The sequence below is a fragment of the Temnothorax longispinosus genome, chromosome 2 (assembly GCF_030848805.1).
Source record: "Temnothorax longispinosus isolate EJ_2023e chromosome 2, Tlon_JGU_v1, whole genome shotgun sequence".
Classification (NCBI taxonomy): domain Eukaryota; kingdom Metazoa; phylum Arthropoda; class Insecta; order Hymenoptera; family Formicidae; genus Temnothorax; species Temnothorax longispinosus.
The window spans coordinates 5,269,008-5,283,072 of NC_092359.1; the positions used below are offsets into that span (position 1 = coordinate 5,269,008).

At 39.6% G+C, this 14,065-nt stretch overlaps 1 protein-coding gene across 1 annotated transcript in view; it reads right to left on the bottom strand.

Annotated features, from left to right (window-relative positions):
* Rab3gap1 (RAB3 GTPase activating protein subunit 1) overlaps positions 1-14,065 on the bottom strand; it is a 31,903-nt gene that overhangs the window by 2,605 nt on the left and 15,233 nt on the right. Inside the window, exons 7-11 of the mRNA XM_071769534.1 lie at positions 1,589-1,646; positions 1,388-1,478; positions 1,162-1,306; positions 631-811; positions 452-551 (exon numbers count right to left, since the gene is read on the bottom strand). Coding sequence (XP_071625635.1) covers positions 452-551; positions 631-811; positions 1,162-1,306; positions 1,388-1,478; positions 1,589-1,646 — 575 coding nt within the window. The remainder of the gene's footprint in view (positions 1-451; positions 552-630; positions 812-1,161; positions 1,307-1,387; positions 1,479-1,588; positions 1,647-14,065) is intronic.

Sequence of the window (14,065 nt, forward strand, 5' to 3'; positions counted from 1 at the left end):
ATAAAAAAATATTGCAAGCGTTGGAAATAAAAAAATTACATTTATATTTCAATTGCAAACTGACGTCCCTCGGCATTTTTGTTGAGAAAAAATCGACTTTGTTGAATTGAATGTTGAACAAAAAAAAATCTGTCATTAAAAAGGTATTTAGTATTAAGACTTTCTGTCTTGACTTTTAGCTTGTAAATATTCTTAAAAATAATATGTGCAACCTTTCACATCGCTATCGATCTTGGCGTAGAACCTGTCTCGAAGGAAATAATTTCCTCAGATATTATAGAAAGAGAGAGAAAGAGAATTATAATATTTCTTAGTAGTCAAAGTCTCTTCGATTACTTGACTGAAATAAGCGAGGTAAATTAATTATAGATAACGAGGATTGAGCGGTGATATCAGTTTCAAATTTAGAATATTCTTCATAATTTTATATGTATTAGAAAAAAATACTGACCCTTTCCTTGTCCCCATTCGTCAATACCTTCTTCGTCGATCCAATCCCTCGGGGAATACCATCGAATAAAATCCTCTAGCACCGCGCCAGGATTTGCCGCCTACGTTATATTATCATAATGAAAATAGATGTACTCGTAAAATACGTTGCCGGGTTTAGGCTCAATGAATTATGCATACCTTGAAGGATTCCATGTCGGATAACAGGGATGCGCTCATCATTCGAGCCCGCATCTCGGAGGCGTACTTGTCTGTACCGAGCTGCATCATCACCTGCGCGTCCTCCTCTAGCTGGTCCTCCGTCTTCGGTACGGGATCCTGCGTGATTGGTAGATAAAGAGGGTCTCCAGTTTGAATCAGCCTACGCATCATCAATTCCCATCTCATTAAGTTACAAATCGTGCACTTTTCAAGAGCTTACTTTATCAATATTTAATATTCAGTTATTGAAAAGACGGGAATACTAGCGACTATTGAACGTAGTTTATGCGATATTTTTTATACTAGCATAGTTAGTATATTAGTCAATAGAAAAATCTCATATATTTTGATACTACTTTTTTTTGTCTTCAGCTCGTAAAGTTGAAAAATTTCTATTTTATAAATCTAGGAAATATGTCTCTTTGATAATATGTAAGTAATTCTAGGTTTTAAGCAATTGACGCAAATCTCAGCCAATTTGCGGTCGCTATCTCGTGAAGAAAAATCAACCTGAGCGAAGGGTGTTTGGCCAATCTTCCCGCGGGTTTGTTCCACAGCAGGTGCTTCGCCTTCAATTGCGGCTTCGTTGACGAAACCTCCTCGCTCGCCAGCTCCTCGCTCGTGCACTCAAAGAATTCCTCATCCTCCTCGGACTCTGCGACAGCCAGACCGGGAATTTTCAAATTTATGCCGCCGACCGCATTGTGTAAAGCATAATTAAATCGCTAATGGCTACCTGTCTCCTCCACATCGTCCATCTCCGTGCTCTGAGACCTGTGCGCGTTCTCCTCCCTCGCCTTTTTCCTCGTTACACAGCAATTCATCATCTGCGCGCACAAAACGTAATAAAGAACAAAGCCAATGGGATTTTTACCCAAGGGAAGTACATATAAAAGTTACATAAGCGTTACATAAAATATTTGGCAATTCGCGTCACCTGTAACTTTTGATGCAGCAAGCACGTGCGAACGGAATCTGGAAAGCCGGGCCCGACTCTAAAATGAGATATGAAAACCGATTGTATATCGTGAAATAACGAGATTGTCTACGGAGAGAGAGTCTTTCATTTCATTGTCTTTCATTTTGGAGCACCTATCGCACGATCCCACGCGTCTACATTTTCCGGCAAAGATCAACTTTCTAAACGCCATCGACACGAAGACTATAATTATAAACTTGATGTACACGAGAGTGTTTTACACGCGTAAATTTATCGATATCGGGGGCGCCAATCTACAAATGCAGGACAAAGGATCGCCGTGGTCGCGTGAGACGGAGAGATGTGTTGAACGCCGAAGTCAAACGGGCAGGTTTGAGGTGCCGATCGTCGATTCAGTAATCACTTGCCTCCCGCAAGTATAATTTCAACATTTTAACATGCAAACGCGTAACGGTATTTCGTATTTCTGCGATCGACGAGTTGTACTGCATATTCACGTTCCCTATTACCGGTGATAAACATTTAACTATATGCTTATTCCATCTATCGACTTGATGTTATTAGAATCATTAAAATTGATTCCCGCGGCGTGCGTTAATAAAATGATGGAATTGTAATTAATCCTACGGCCTTACAGTTGTGAGTTCACTTTTATTTTTAAGATTTGTTTATTAAAAAAAATTTTAATTAAAGTTTATATTCTGTGATCGGCACTCAAATCGCGACACGACGGCAATAAATTAAAAATAAAGAGCCGATCATTTCTTAAATTTTTTTTTTCGAAGATTAGGTATCCAATTTCTACAAATTCCTTTCGATTATCCTTATCTCGTTTTTACAGGTCACAGCCGTTTATGAACCGAATCGAAGAATCTAAATAAATTTCTTTAAAAAAAATAAAGATTTAGTCGAACGTGTTGATTACATCAAATCTCGCGATAGAAAAACAGCATGCGGCGCAAATAGCAGCGCATGCGAAGCTAAAGACACAATTGCATCGGCCATCGGAACATACGCAATGCGCTTACAAAATCTTGTCGCGTATAGGCTGGCTTGACGACACGATAGCCAGGAGGAAGCAACAGGTGAGCGACAAGAGAAGAGTGCTCGTCCCCTTCGTTTTATTGCCTAAAAGAAAACACGGGGAGACGCATTTACACGCTCGGTTAGATTTGAACAATTTGACACTTGTGTATCGCAATAATGAAAAATCTCAAGTACCCCTTGCTTCGAAGGATTAAATGTCATTCTACGAAAGGAAGGAAAAGAACTTGAAAATTTTAAAACCGTATTTATTTAATATGATAATTTGTATAATCATTTCTTCTCTTTCATTTATCGAATACAATCGGAACGAAATATTACATAAACACAAAACTGCATAAAAATTAAAGTCATATTTTCTTGAAACAAAAATTGAAGTTATTGATGAAACAGCGTTGGTAAACAATTATAATTGAAGATGTTTAAATTACGAGTTTTCGGTTAAACACTCCCTTTTTCTTATTAAATCTTTTTACACATATTTTTGTAATAGTACAGAGTATGCTGCAAATTAATCATGTTATATTATAATTTTATTTACGGAATATATTCTTCGACATGGATATACAGAATGATTTAAGCATCGTCGGACCGAAGGATACTCGATACCGGACCTGGACCCTGGACGGCAGGACCGCCGTCAAGGGTCAACTCCGCCCTCTCGACAAGGTTTTTCCACCGGCGGCAAACCTCGTCAAGACGCTTATAATCCCATCGGGGCCTACGGGGAAGCCTACCGCCGAAGACTCGACCGCCCTACCACCGGTTGCGGCGGCGTTGGCACGAGACAGGATTTCTACGGGGGCCGAGGACGGACGCGGCCGTACCGCTTGGTTCTTGCAGTCGACTTTAAGACCGCGATGCGACGACGGTCGAGCTAACGGTCAGGAGAAGCCGGAGCAGTCTTCCACGTCCGCGCGCTCGCGCGACTCGCAAGGTCCGCCGACCCGAAGTGCAAAATCGGACTTCCGTTTTCCTCCTTGTTCTCGCGTCTCTTGGGATATGATCGACTCGTAAGACGATTTCGACCGGGGCTTCGTGCATTCCGACTACGCCTACGATCCTCGAAGGGTCTAAGGGAACGCTCGCTCGCTCTCGTGCGAGCGTTGCGTTTATAATACACGCGGCAGTCAGGTGAATTCCCTAGCAAGGTGCGGCCGGACTTCCTCTTCGGCACCATGGCCTAAACTGCTCGTTCGTGGAGAAAAATATAAGCAACTATGAGTGAGTAATGGATATTCTCTCTTAACAAAAGCTCGCGTGCCTTGAAAAGCGTTTCGTGCCCGGGAGAAGAGAATTTCTTCATTTAATATCAGAATTCAATAGCTTTATATCCAGTTCTATATAAAAAGATTGTAAAACCGGAATTCTCTTTTTACAACTCCCAATGCGCTCGTTTTATGTTGGGCATTACAGCGCAGCATTTAAGACTTACGAATATATTTGAATCCTGAAGGAAGATTTGCTGCAATTTACATGAATTTACGCGAAATTATTGAGACTCTTTAGGGAGGGATCTCTTTACAAATATAAAAGAAACAAATGGGAATTATGTCACAGTGATGTAAACATTTGTCGTTCGTAATTTTGTTAGTATTTTAGATATTATTTTCAGACTAAATGAAAGCTAAATTTCACAGTCGAAGAATTACATTTCGCTCATTTATATCCCAAATTTTCTTGACTCGTTAATAGTAACGGTATTATTAGTTCGCTCATGGTACCAGGAGAATTATTTCTCGCCGGATTACCTCGAGGTACCGGGCCAAATAAGCCTGTATTGGAGAAACGGGACGATTAGTCCGAAAACCCAGTTTTTCAAAGAAGACTCATAAAGATCCAGATTTAATGCACTCGCATATACTCAAGTCGAGTTAAACAAGGATGCATTTAGCCATGCTAAAACTTATGCGTCTATGTACTTGTCCATTTAGATTGCAAGTATTTTCTATTGCGATAGAACTTTCTTCGAAAATTATCGATTCGTAAAATCTTTTTCTCATGACAAATATAATGAAATCGATATTAGATTTACTTTCCTTTGCCTCTCAGCTATAGGAACATTCGTTAGTCCGGGTTGCTCTCTTCCAAGCGCCAGTGTTATACTATTCTTTATGAAACTACAGCCGCATCGCGTGGCGGCGGACTCTTCGAAGGGTTAATGCACCTACACGCGTATCTTACGGCTATCGTCTTCAACGTACACCGTCCGACCTTGAACCGTACTATAGATACACGACGTACACGCTGGGTTCCTCCCATATCCAGACAGGATACTGAATAGTTCATGCTATGCTCGAAAAGTTCGCGCCTGCATCCTGCATTTAATTCTTTACAAGGCCCGAAATCAGAAATTCTTCGAGAACGAGTTAGTTAACTCAAATGACATTATTGGAAAGACATAAAATGTAGGCTTTTAGCAAAAAATCCATATATATTGAGAAATATTGTACTTTTATGTCAATTACACTGTCTAGTTATTTGTGCATAAATTATATAAAGGAATATTATTAGACAGTATACAATGCTTTGTAAAATATTAAGGGGCTATCTTACTTTAAAATTTGTTTTGCTTCCAAAAATGATTTGAAGTCTTAAAATAAATGTGTAAAAAATCCCAAGCGGATATTCAAAATATTCTTCGAGTTTGAAACGAACTCGTGTACCTATACGTGCAGGTAAACATTACATCCATACAATTAAAAAGAGTGACGAATAGAGCGAAAAAGGATTAAATTAAAACTAAAATAGCCTTCGAAGATGCTAAAAGAGAAAGGTCCATTGTATGGAGGGTGACAAGCGATAAGATGAAAAAAATTCATGATATGACTGAAGTAACAAGTCAAACTTTAACACATTTTTCTTGAAACTATGTTTTTTCAGACGGTGTATACATGATATCTCAGGCTGCAATTGACGGATTGTCTTGAAATTTGTGACATACATTCAGAGAAATAATAGTTTTCGCCTGACCGACGATTTTGTTCGTAACATTTTTTGTTTAAAAATTATAATAAAAATTTGTATGCCAAAAATTGTAAAAAAATTCAAACACTTTAATCAAATTTTTACTTTTTCCGCAATCCAAGCCTAAAAAAATCTTCACTTTTTAGGCTGGTAGTAGAATAACGCTAAACAAGATATTTCTTATCTGATTTAAGTTTCTTGCTTAAATTGGACAATTAAAGAGTTTAGTGTTTAGAAGGAAACAAATTAACTCGTCAAGTCTAAGACTGAAAGTGGATTCTATACAAATAACGATTTTATTCTTGCCTCTCAATTTTCTTCGATATCTTTCATCGATTAAAAATTCATACAAGAATTTCTACACTTAACGTTTAAAGACGTAGTAAAAATAACGAAATCGTGAACGAGCTGCGGATTATTAATCACGATATCTTCAGAGATCGAGAGAGCTAACTAAAATTACGTTTATCGCGGCAAATCAGGAAGCCGATTGCCAGAATTTATATAGCAGGCAGCTGCGACGGGGTATTAAAATTCTTACAAAGTCACGAGAAACGCGTGGAATTTCTTAACATTGAGAGTAATACAGGTTTATCGAGGATCGCGACATCATCGAGATACTTTGCATAAAGCGAATGAAGCGATCCGGGACTGAAAGAGACGAAAGCGTCTTCGTGATTCGTTTTCATTTCCGCTCGATCGGTCGACCAAGTGATCGGGAACAATATCGCGGATCTGCATCTTCGGATATCGAGGAAAGGATGAGAGATGCGAAATTTATATGCGTGATATAAAAGAAGCCGGATAAAAGGACGAAAACGAGAAGCAAGATAAAACAACGAGAATAGAAAAAAAATCGGATAGCGTTTCTTACGAATTGCATATCCTCTTATGTGGTATTGCTAAATTATCAAGCGTGTTGTGTCGATCGTTCTGCGCGAGTAACAACATTACGTAAACGTTGCATAAGTAGATCGGGAAATATTTTTATATAATAACAAGTGGAGAAATATATAAGGTGAAAATATACAGTCTCCTCGATAACACTGTTCGGAGAATTAGCGAAGTGGTTCAGTAAATCCACGGCCATGTTATACTGTCCTCGTAATTTTTAAGGTCGATAATCTTATATGTTCATCAAATAAATTAAGTATCAAGTCAATTAAATATTTTACGAAACAGTTAATTAAATTAAGAATGCAGTTAATTATTGCGAAATAAGACGTTCAATTAAACTTAAAATAATCATAGTGCTTCACGAACATATAAAGGTAAGATGTATATATGTGTGTGAGAGAGACCTTCAATTTATTATTAATTATAACTGTGAAAAAATAGTATAACGCAACAAGTAAAAGTCATATAATGCATACGATATATTCAAGAAAGCTACGATATATTCATCAGCGCGAAGCGATGACTCTTTGCTTCGCATTCGCGCGTATTCTCTTTCGCGAAATGTTCGAGAAAGGTATAATACTGTGAGTTATTTATATACGGAAATTACTTTTACCGGGAAACGTTTATAATAGAAATGTATCGACACTTTCACATGCTAAACGGCCGAACGTTAGAATTTTCGCGAAAGCTCGCCAGGTTCAATGCACCGAGCGACTTTTGGGATCGCATGCGAGCGCGAGCAACGTTAACCGTCACGGTCGGTCTGACGGGAAAAATCAGGGCGTATGGTAATGGCGTCCAGTCTGGCAACCATTACGGAGAAATTGCCGAGATTTACTCGCGAATCGGCCGACGAGCATGGCAATGGTGGTCCGTTTGTCCGCGAGCCGTGACCAGCGGACCATGATGCTCTCCTGCCTCGATTCCCGCATCATCCCTCTTGCATTACTTGCACTTCCTACAGCCGCCACGATCGCGAGACTCGTTTAAAGCACTATAGTATATTAATTGAATTGTTCACACTAGCAAAATTTTATCAATTATTTCTCATAAATAAATGTAAAAGAAGACCTTATTTTCTCAGTGTAATTATGTTAACATAATTAAAAAAAGTAGCAAGCAATTAAAAAATTTATTTCTAGAACATAACTGAATATGTGTAAAATGTATGTCAATTTATTCTATCAAGTATAAAGTTTTCGTATAATTTGGAAAGTATAATAAAATTAAAACACTTTCAAACAAAAATATACCTAGTCTGAAATCGTAAATCGTCAAAAGGAAATGGTTGTCATCATCGCGATAACAGATGTCAACTCGTTTTGTCGCTCTTTAACGAACCATGCCGCTCTTTTGCGCCAATTGCAATTAATGAGCGTCATTGTTCGCGTCTACCATTTAAACGTTAAAATATACACTTGAATGTAACGCGGTAGCTTTTTTTCTATATCCCATTTCGTGACACTTCGTAATATTAGCAACGATTCAAATTAATGCGAGTCAAATACTCTAGAATTTAATTCCATATAGTAATCAGATACTAGGAAAAAATATTGGATAGTACAATCATTGTAAAAAATCTCCAAAACTGGTGCATCTCAAAAGACTATAATTATCCTAATTGTTTATACATATGTAGTCAGTCATATTGAAATCAGTTTCCAAGGATATTGCGATATCTCAATTTTGCATAAAATCTGAAATGGCAATGGAAAATCTGAAAGGATTCCTAGTTAAATTGGTCTCTAGTTGATATCTAGTTAAAGTTAAAAAAAACCACCGGTTCTAAAATGCCGTGTGTAATATGAGCGAACGCACGTTTCGTTACGATTTACGATTGCGTATAGCAAGAGCCAACGGCTTTTCTATTGCGGTCTTCGTGAGTTTTATCCACGAAGTAACCCTTCGAACGGCCACCACAATCCGCCTGCGATCGGGTTTGCGCTTTAGAAAGGCACGTGCACCGGTGCACGGCACGCCAGTGCCGTGGTCGCGTTTCTCGCATACTTCGTTACGAAGGAAACCACAAAGAGCTAAATTGTTCAACACAAAGCCCTCGTAGGGATTTCTTTCTCGCGGACAAACGAACAGTAGCGTAAAATTCCATTGAAATTTCCTGATTATTGTGCGTATTATTAAAGTATGTCGTATAAGAGCTCAACATAGTATTGCTATTACAAGTATCCTGGACGATTACCATCTCATCCAATCGTCATATTTATTTTTCATTTCACATAAAACTTGTCTGGGAGATAAAATCATCGATGTGCGTGAGGAAATGCCGAGAAAAATTGTCGGCGAATTATCGCGCAGATTATCACCTAACCATCGAGATTGTCCCGGACCCTCGGCGAAGAAGAAGAGTGTAACCCAGCGCGACCTAACCCACATCCCAGAGGCCGAGGGAAACCGAGTTAACGCCGTAGCTCTCATTTCCGGAACCGCTTCTCGACTTCCGTCGCGGGCACCGTCGAGGCACCTGCCGCCCAATATAACTATTCCGGTCACGAATCGATCGATCGAACGTTCACCCGACGATCGTAACTTCTCCTTACACCATGTCTCTCGATTTAGCGAATAAATCCCAGAATAAATCTTTCGGGAATACATAATGAATATTTGTTTTAACAGAACCTCAAAGTTTAAGTATGAAGCATATGATGAGGATATTAAAAATCGGATATGTAAAATCATCGCCGACAAAGGATAAATCTTTTTCAGATCGACTAAAAAAGTTGAGAATTAAAAGATGTCCGGTGATTTATGTAACGTGAACGCGCAACACACGCCTTGGAGATTTCAATGCCCGCGGCTAAAGACTGGGGACAAACTCGACACACGACGCGTCGCGTTCTGATTCACAGTTCTGCGCGAACGGACGATTGCTCTGTGCGGCGGCGGATTTTAAAGTCGACAATTAACTGTGCGACGGGCTAATTCATGTTTCCTCGTTATTGTGTCGACCGAGCCACCCTCGGGTCCGGTATTGTGCGACAATTCTCACGGCCCGCGGCGTTAGCGTATATAAAGTGAAGCGTCGCGTAACCCGGTGCAATTCGGCGCGGACGAATTCTCTTCCACGAGAGACTGACAAAGAGTGCGAAAGGCGTGTTTATCTTTCGCGGTAGATTTACACCGGGTCAGTAGGGGAGTAAGAGCAGAGTGGATCAGTCGTTTTGCAAGCTATCATTGTTATAGTCAAAGAAATTGCGAGTTACGCATTGTTCGCACGTCGCCTTTCTGAAACGTAACGCGCGCTTTCTTTTAGCATAGGTGTTCTTAGAACGTGTAGAATTTCTCAACATTTACAGACATTTTAGAAAATTGATTCTGAACTTTCGACATCAAATATTTCGACATTTTAAACCTCCAATTATTTTGTATAATATCATAATTATATAATAATTATTTTAACATAACGAAATACATTATTCTGTAAAATAACATAACGAAATTAAACAAAATATTCAATCTTGTATAAAGTTTGACTCGCCAAAAAACGATTATAAATGTAGATCTTGTATATATAAATGCTAATAGAAATTTCTAAACCAAAAATATTAAATATAATTTCAAAATTTGTACAAGACTGCTGTTTTCAATGTTTCAAACTAAAAACAATCGATGTGAGTCAATAATTAATTTTGGCATAGTCGTTCAGAGAACGGCGGCTTGCTTTATGCTATCAATATTCGTGCGTTGTCGACGTTATGCAAGTCTTAGCTGTCAGTGATTAACTTATCGATTAATCAGTTATCAGAAAGGTCTTCAAACAATGGCCTGAACGTAATGGTTCCGTATGAGAATCGGGCATTGTTGTCGCGAAATCATCGAAAGACGATGGAATGTCGAAATCCTTGGACGACGTTGTGGACGATGACGCTTCAGAGAGAAAAAAAAGAGAGGACAAGACCCCACCGATAGGTCCCCATTCATATGTCACTGTTTCTGATGTCGAAGCCGCGTATGTAGTATGTACCTGCCTGCGCGTTTCGGCATTATGAAATTAAGCAGCGCTTGAGAAATACTACGAGCGAACGTCATTCTGTCGTGCCCCAGGGCAGCTCTCGTACGTATACCTTACGAAAGCAAGCCTGCCATAGAATAATGAATCGAAAATGACGTTTACAGCGTTATATCTCTGTAAATGTAGTTAGACAGACATTCACGACATCACACGGTTCTATAAAATTAAGTCCGCGCGCGTGCTACTTTTTATAAATATTATTTTATTATAGCATCACGATATATAAATCAATATCTTATTTTTAATACAACTTAAAACGTAAAAAAATTGTAAAAGTGTCGTCGACTTATTAATTCATGTATGATAACATTACAACAAGATATATACCTACTTTGCCGCTATATTTTCGTAATAATATTATATATATAATATTATTGATATATAGTCTCTTTCTTTTTTTTCACGTTGATAGAATAATTACAAAATCCCACCATCTTCATATCCTAATCTGTCGATCGAAGGTCGAGACGCGTCACCAGAAAAATATTCCAGATTTCGATGAAGCGCGAAGACGGCGAGAAAGCCAATCAAATCTCTTGTTCTCGCGGATCAACGATCGCGGGGAAAAAGGCGCGACGAAAAGGGAGGAACAAGGATCGAGGCAGGCCGGGACATTCTCGAGTGAAAAGCGAGCGTCGATCGTGCGCGGCCGGCCGTAACGCGATGATCATCGGAGTACAGTGATCGATGGATCGAACAGATATGTCTTGCCGAGCAGAACGAACCGAGCTATACATAACGTGTTCCCTCCACTGCGTCGTTTGCTGAAATCTGGATAATGCGTGCATTTTTTCCTCGGTAACGGAGCCTAATTCATTGCGATTATCGTTTTAGTTACTTAGAGACAAATTGCTGAAATAATCCATTTATTGTTAGAGTATAGTCATGGTCGCGAATAAAAACATGAACCATTTTTAATTTGCCATTGTGAGCAGAATTAATTAATGATTTATAACTCAGCACCTCGATATCTTTTCATAGAGAAGAAATTATCAAATTTATTAAAAAAGAATCTTCAAGCGTTAGAAGCAGCAAAAGACAATATATTTCCATGGAACTCTCTCTCTCTAGTTCAATATTTTTTAATAATTGTTTGTGGCTTTCCTCCATTTATCTTGGAGAAAAAATTTATCTGCTCGAGCGTAAATTTCTTAATGTACCATTTTCTACATGTAATTTAAAAACAAACTAGTCCACCAACATTAGCAATGTTGAGAACCATTTAGATCGATCCGGAGTCGTTTCTTCGTCGGTATATGTCTTCGCTTTTTGCGCGGAACAATAGTTGACAAAAAAAAAATCGCGACGCTTTGCCTTCTTCCGAGTCGGAGGCCGTGAAATGTTAATTGTCGCGGTCGACAGCGATCAGCCACGATTTCGAGAGCCGCTCGCTCTTTTTACGGAGGCATTCGGAGAAGAGACAGCCGCGACGACTCGTATTTTCGCAAATGAGATATGTCAGCAACGGCGAATTCGTCGCTAATTTGCGGAACGCGAGGAGAACGCGCACCTAATCGGCGACGAGTCCGAGATCGCTTCTTAACTCGCGGCGGCTTAATCGTCGGCGAGCGAATCACACCACGCCTAGAATACCAGAGATTTACGGAAGCGAAACTGAAACGCGAATAGTTCCTTAATTGTCCGTCGGCAACGCATTCGAGATGTGACGGTAAAAATTGAGGGCTTTCGCCGCGATAAGTATAATTGAGACGTTTAAGATAAAGGAAGGTATACTATTCGGTGTCGAGAATCATGTCGCTTCGGTTACAAACCGGGTCGAGAGTTTCACGAGAGTCACTCTGCAAATAGAATCATCAGTCACGAGACTCGTTGTGGAAATTAAAAAACTATAACTGCATTCCTTGTAAGTGTGTGTGGTTTATCCTGGAGTATAAATTTAGCACATACCGAGAATTACTGAGAGAAGTGGAAGAATTTTAATTTTCGCATTTTCCATTCGAATTACGGCTTAATATCAGATGCTTAGATGTAACATTACATACTCTAGACATATGATAACCTGAAATTTAATAAAAATCCGCTGAATTCCGCTGGATTCAACGGCAACGAAGTTGTCGTCAAGCGGCCGATTAATCTCGACGCGGCCGCGGCGGGATGCCATTGACGAGGAATGGCATGCGTTACAGTCGCGGCGCGATTCGCTCGAGGGAGCTCCTCGTTGTTCGCCGGTCCGTTGGCCGCGTATATGCGTGTCCTGCGAGATGGAGCAGGTAACAGTACTTAGATAGTCGGTTGGCATACTGTGCCGACTGGTAGCGCGGACCGTTACAGGCATATGGAAAGTTCGGCGGGTCGTAAAGTAGCCGCGTGCAAAGTGCATATGGGGGACCCACGTAAAAATCCTGCACGAGAAAGCACGAGGAAGAGACCGCGAGGATATAAGCTCCCGCGGATATTCTTTCAAAACTGGATCCAACGACGTGTGTTGCATCCAAGATAAATTGCGCCGGCGCAATCCCAGTTAATCCTTAGTTAACGTTACCTTGTGGGATTTCCTATCCTTTTCATACGTTACTTCTTTTATGTTTTTTTTTTCTTATCGAATAATATTTGTCAGAGCTCTCGACTAGTTTGAAGTAAAGATGTCTATTAAATATAGATAGATGGTAGATATGGTTGGATTAGATATAGACAGATAGATCCGCTGGAGTGTTTTGCTGTCTGATGGCTCTCAGACCTCTGAAGTGGACATCTAGTCTCGCAGATAGAAACAGCAAGCGGAATAATGTTGCGGCTTGTTCGCGCTTGTGTGCGCTTGTAAAACGCAAATGGTGGAAACTCATGAAGAAAGACACAGTGGAAGGCGTGCAAAATGCCATTTACAGAGAGGATTCTATACAACCGGAGTCAAGTTTCGCGAAGTTTCTGCGTCAACGAAGGATGTATCGCTTGTAAATGTCGAATGATCGTAAACAACGATCTCTCTATCTGAGAGAATTGCATACGAACGAATTCACATTTACATCGTACGCGCACACATTTATAATCTTGAGTTTCAAATCATCGGCTAAATATCTCTTTTCAAAGAACACAGTTCATTAACTTCAATATAGTTTAAAAGTATTAATTCAGATTGACAGATATCTCTAGTTTTTTTTTCTAATAAAGTAGATGAAAGATTGATTAAATTTCAATTAGCTTTAATTAACGTTTCTAAATGAACTACTTGTAGAAGCTTCGTTCCGGATATCGCATTTGCCGCATGAAACATTTTTAGCGGCTCTATCATTGCGGAATGATTACGATGCGTAAGGATGATATCATCTTACGTCTATTTATATAAGCATAAAAAAAAGTGCGAACGCTTTCTGCTTTCGCGAGATAAGACGCAAGATGCGAGAGAAACGGCTCCGATGTATTTACAGACGATTGCGGCAATCTAAATTAGAGCAGATGTAAAGTAGGCGCACTTTCTCCGTATTTGCTTAATTCGATGCGATTCCACGATAACGCCGCTGGTAGTTAGCCGAAGTACGGCTGTTAAAATCGATTTCGCTTATACGCACTTTCTTACT